At 36.1% G+C, this 4313-nt stretch overlaps 1 protein-coding gene across 1 annotated transcript; it reads right to left on the bottom strand.

The window, feature by feature from the left end:
* Positions 1-3476: 3476 nt before the first annotated feature.
* On the bottom strand, positions 3477-3938 carry LOC118854326 (60S ribosomal protein L28-like). Its single transcript, XM_036764683.1, has one exon. The coding sequence runs from the start codon at positions 3918-3920 to the stop codon at positions 3519-3521; it is 402 nt and encodes a 133-aa protein (XP_036620578.1). The 5' UTR covers positions 3921-3938; the 3' UTR covers positions 3477-3518.
* Between the last annotated feature and the right edge of the window lie 375 nt (positions 3939-4313).

Genomic DNA, 4313 nt, shown 5'->3' with positions numbered 1-4313 from the left:
TTGGAAGAAAGGATAGTTTGGAGTCAGGTGCAGACGCTAAGGGTGTAGGCACAAAAGCTCTCCCATCATTGTTGGGCAGGTAGATCTTTGTTTCGTAAGTTGCTATTTTCATGTGTCTTTGATGGAACACCCAAGACTTCAGCCTAAAATAAGTATTTAGTTAGATTGAAGGTTATCTTTGGCTTCAGGAAGTTTCATCCTTTGGAATGTTGCCCTGTATCATTCTCCACTAAAAGCTTACAAATGAGCCTTACTTTGAAAGTTATCTGTTAGTAATGAGTAACTTGGCTGGTTAAGAAAAACCGATTTGGTGACCTCATTTAATTGATAATTGGATTGTTCCAGTGCACCTTAGTGAAAAACAAAGATAAAACACAGACCTAAGAGTTAGGAGCCAGAGTTGTAGTCCTTGTTCTGCCCTAATATGTTGTACAACTTTGGACATATCACTTCATCACTTTTTCCCTCAGTTTCCTTTTTCTGTAAAATGAAACAATTGGGCCAGATGACCATTCAGATCCTTTCTAGTTCTAAAAAAATTATAATTCATCAAGCTAATCTCATCTACCCCAAATAACAACAATAAAAAGCCTTATACAATTTTAAGATGCGTTAATAGAAGTATAGTGTTCAGATAAAGAATTCAATTTTATTCTTTTCTTTTCTCATCATTGTTCAGTTTTCCTCAGTTTTGGTCACCACATTTTTTAGAAGGTTTTGTTCAGTTTAGATGACCACATTTTCAAGAGGACACATAAAAGCTCAGGGGTGTGCTAGTAACTGTTTAATAACTAACTGAAAAAAATAATGTGCCTATGACACTTTTACATTTAATCTACATCATAAGTATTTTCTACATTGATTTATTAAGTCTAGACAATCAATAATACAACAAATCAACCCCTGATTTGCTACAATTGCTGATTTCTGAGGTAGAAATTCTCACACTTCAAATTTAACAATCTGCTCTATGAGCTGGTCCAAGCTGCCTCTAGCAGCTCAAATCCACCAGGAGGAAAGCAGCCAGAGTGGGAACTGAAAATCCTATCATACAGGATTGAATGAAGAAATTGCAGATTTAGGGAGAACCTGTTTATTGTAATCAAATATGTTTTCATATGGAAGAGGAATTAAATTTATTTGGTTTCACCACAGTAGGTAGAACTAGGAGTAGTGGGTAGAAGTTACAGGGAGATAAGTTCTTTGACTCACTGCAAGGAAAGCCTTCTGAACAATGCGAGACTTCCCAAGGGTCCTGTCTTAGAAGGTAGTTTCTTCCTCCAGTTATTCTTACTGGAGGTCTTCAAGCACAAGATGGATGACCATTCATTGGGTATGTGCAGGGGATTCAGTCAGGCCTTTAATTCCCTTTCTAACACAAAGATTCTGAGATTTAATGTACAGACTATTTCAGAGTAGTCAATGCGCTCAATAAAAAACATACAAACAAACAAACAAAAAAGCCTCATATATAATCTGATGGCTAACCAAAGCAAAAGTTTCTCTATCTCTCTTCCCCTCCCTCCCTCCTTTCTTCTATGCCTCTCTTCCTCTCCCCTTTCCTTTTCCTCATAGATGAATGATAATTATTAAATACTAATTTTGTATAACACTCTCATTTCATAGGAAAGGAAATTGAGGCATATAAAAGCTAATATTTTATCCCAAGTCACATTTGAACCAAAGTCCTTCAACTTCCAAGCCTCTGGAGGGCCATCTAAGTATGAATAGGATACTGAACTGATGGAAATTTATCACAATGCCATTCTCAGTATTCTGAAATAAGGCATAGAAGGTCATCAGTACTTAAGTAGCATTCTAACTGATTTCATTAAACTGATTCTGGTGAAAATACAGTCAACATCTTTAAACTTCAAATTTTATATCTTGACTTCTAAATCTCAACTCCAAAACCCAGATAAAATGCCTAACACGTTTCTTTGTTACTTAAATTTTCTAGAATTGGCTTTCCCTTTGGAAAATAAACAAAAAAGAATCATTGTAATGTTTAGGTAGGATGGTTTGTAGGTAATTCTCAAAGTAAAGTATTTTTAAATCTTAGTAAGTCTATAAGAAGGTAATTTTTAAAGTTATATTATTTTCATAGTTTCAGATAGCATACATGTATTTTTTCTCAAGTACACTCAATATATGTAATAGTGAAATATAAACTTCTTTCAGTCTGACTATCACAAATTGTAAAATGGGAAATTGCTCTCTAATAATGCCTCTCTACTATTCACACATCAAATGACCCTTTTATGTTACTCAGAGGAAATCTTGTGTTGTCATGCTATAGCTATTAACTTGAAATTTAATTTGTGCTAATAGGCCTTAGGTGGATAAAGAACAAAATTAAGTTACTGATTTCATTTCAGATTCCATAGCTCATAGAAAATTAGAATAAATATGCTATATTATTTTATGTATAAGAGGGAAATAGGTCTTTTTTTTAAAGGAAATAAACCACTTTGAGCTCTAATTCCAATTTTGCCCATAATGATTTTCTGTTATTTTTCATGAAAATATAAACATCTTTGTATGGCTATACATTTCAGTCGTAAGTAATATCCCCTCTACTATTTGATCCATACTTTTTATGCTACATTTCTATGGTGTAAGGTTCCTATGTTGGTAGGTATATACGCCTCATTCGTATTTTTTAAAATGTATTTTTGATGATTTATTTTTCTTTACACCACTCCACTCTGATGAAGTAGTACAAAAACATCTGGAATAATACTTGAGAGACTTGGGCTTTTATCTAGGCTCAGATTTCAACTAGTTCCTTGAATTTGGGCAAGGGAATCATGCAATTTCTCTGTTCTTCCTTATCCTCCTCCCAATACCATACAGAAATGCCATTGGGATGATTTTAACTTAGCTACATGTCTTAGCAAGTTTTCTTTAAATTGGCTTTATTACTACTCTCCATTTCATAAAATGATATTGGTCATAATTACTGTTCATCCTTCTCATATGAGTTTACAAGGAAGCTCATATTCTAATCCACATTTTCCGCAGCTGCCATGTAACTCTGACAAATAAATCAAATGTCTGTTAGCTAAGGGACTTGTCAAGGTTTATTTTCCCCCGTGATATGACAATTGATTTACAATAATCACCTTCTAGATGAAATCATTGTAGCTTTTGTCCATTTCTTTTCTTCTATCCCTATCCCTATTTCTTTACCAATTACTTGTTTAACTGTTTCCAGATAGTTTTAATTGTATACTGTATCTTTTTTGCTCACTTTTCTTACTTCCACTTTTGTACTGATTTTTGTTTTTGCTTTAGTGAGTTGTTAGATTGACTGCAAGTAGATGCTTGATTCAAGAAAAAATTCATATTAGTAATACCCCTTTAACTTATGTTAAAATATAATTTTAATTTTTGTGGTATTGTTTGGTGCTCGTCATGTTTATCACCTACTGATTCTTTCTTCATGTAAGTATTTATTTATTTATTTTTTCAGGTTGGGCAGACTGACTTTATTAGCCAAAGGCAGGCCTGGCACCTTAGGTGCTCTTGGGTGGGCGGGTTGGCTTTTTCTTCACCACCACTGGCTTCTGGCTTCGAAGGATGGCGCTGGCCCGGCGTAGAGCAGCCATGCGGAGATCTTTCCGGTATTTGATATGCCAGACGCTGTTGAGTGTGGCCCGGGCATTTTTGTTGATTGTGGTCCTCACATAGGAAGTGGCAGGCTTCCTCTGACCTGCCCTCCGCTTCAGCACCACCACGATGCCCTTGCCGTGGGCGGCCGGCTCGATGCCCACCGTCTTCTGGTGGATCAGCCCGTCGTAGCGGAACGAGTTTCGGGCCTTGAGATTGTTGGGCTCGGTGTTGTACGTCTGCTTGTTGTGCTTGATCAAGAAGCTGGAGCAGTTCCGAAGGACCATCCACTGCAGGTGGGCTGACATGGCGGGGGCTGCACTCGCAGCGGCTCCCGGAGATGGAAAGGCATGTAAGTATTTATATATAAAAGCATGATGCTTGTGTATGGACTAACTTCTCTCTTTACTTACCTGAAATGCATATTTCTCACTAAGCTCAACTATTGTCCTATTTGTATTGAAGTCACTGAGTATCACTGTATATATTATGGCATGAAATTAATCAAATATACAGAGCTTATCTATGAGACATATATCTTGGAGAAACACTGCAAAAGAAAAATGTGTTGGTTTCTGAATTAAAACATGAATAGGAGAGTAAGCTGGAATACCTTTTAGAAATTGCAAAGTATCTTTAAAAACCCAGAAACAGGTGCCTGTCTTTTAAAATCTGAGTATTCTGTGAGTGTTGTTACATGG

Source organism: Trichosurus vulpecula, chromosome 6, assembly GCF_011100635.1.
Source record: "Trichosurus vulpecula isolate mTriVul1 chromosome 6, mTriVul1.pri, whole genome shotgun sequence".
Classification (NCBI taxonomy): domain Eukaryota; kingdom Metazoa; phylum Chordata; class Mammalia; order Diprotodontia; family Phalangeridae; genus Trichosurus; species Trichosurus vulpecula.
Note: the sequence above shows the minus strand (reverse complement) of the source record. Positions and strands in the feature narration are given on the sequence as shown.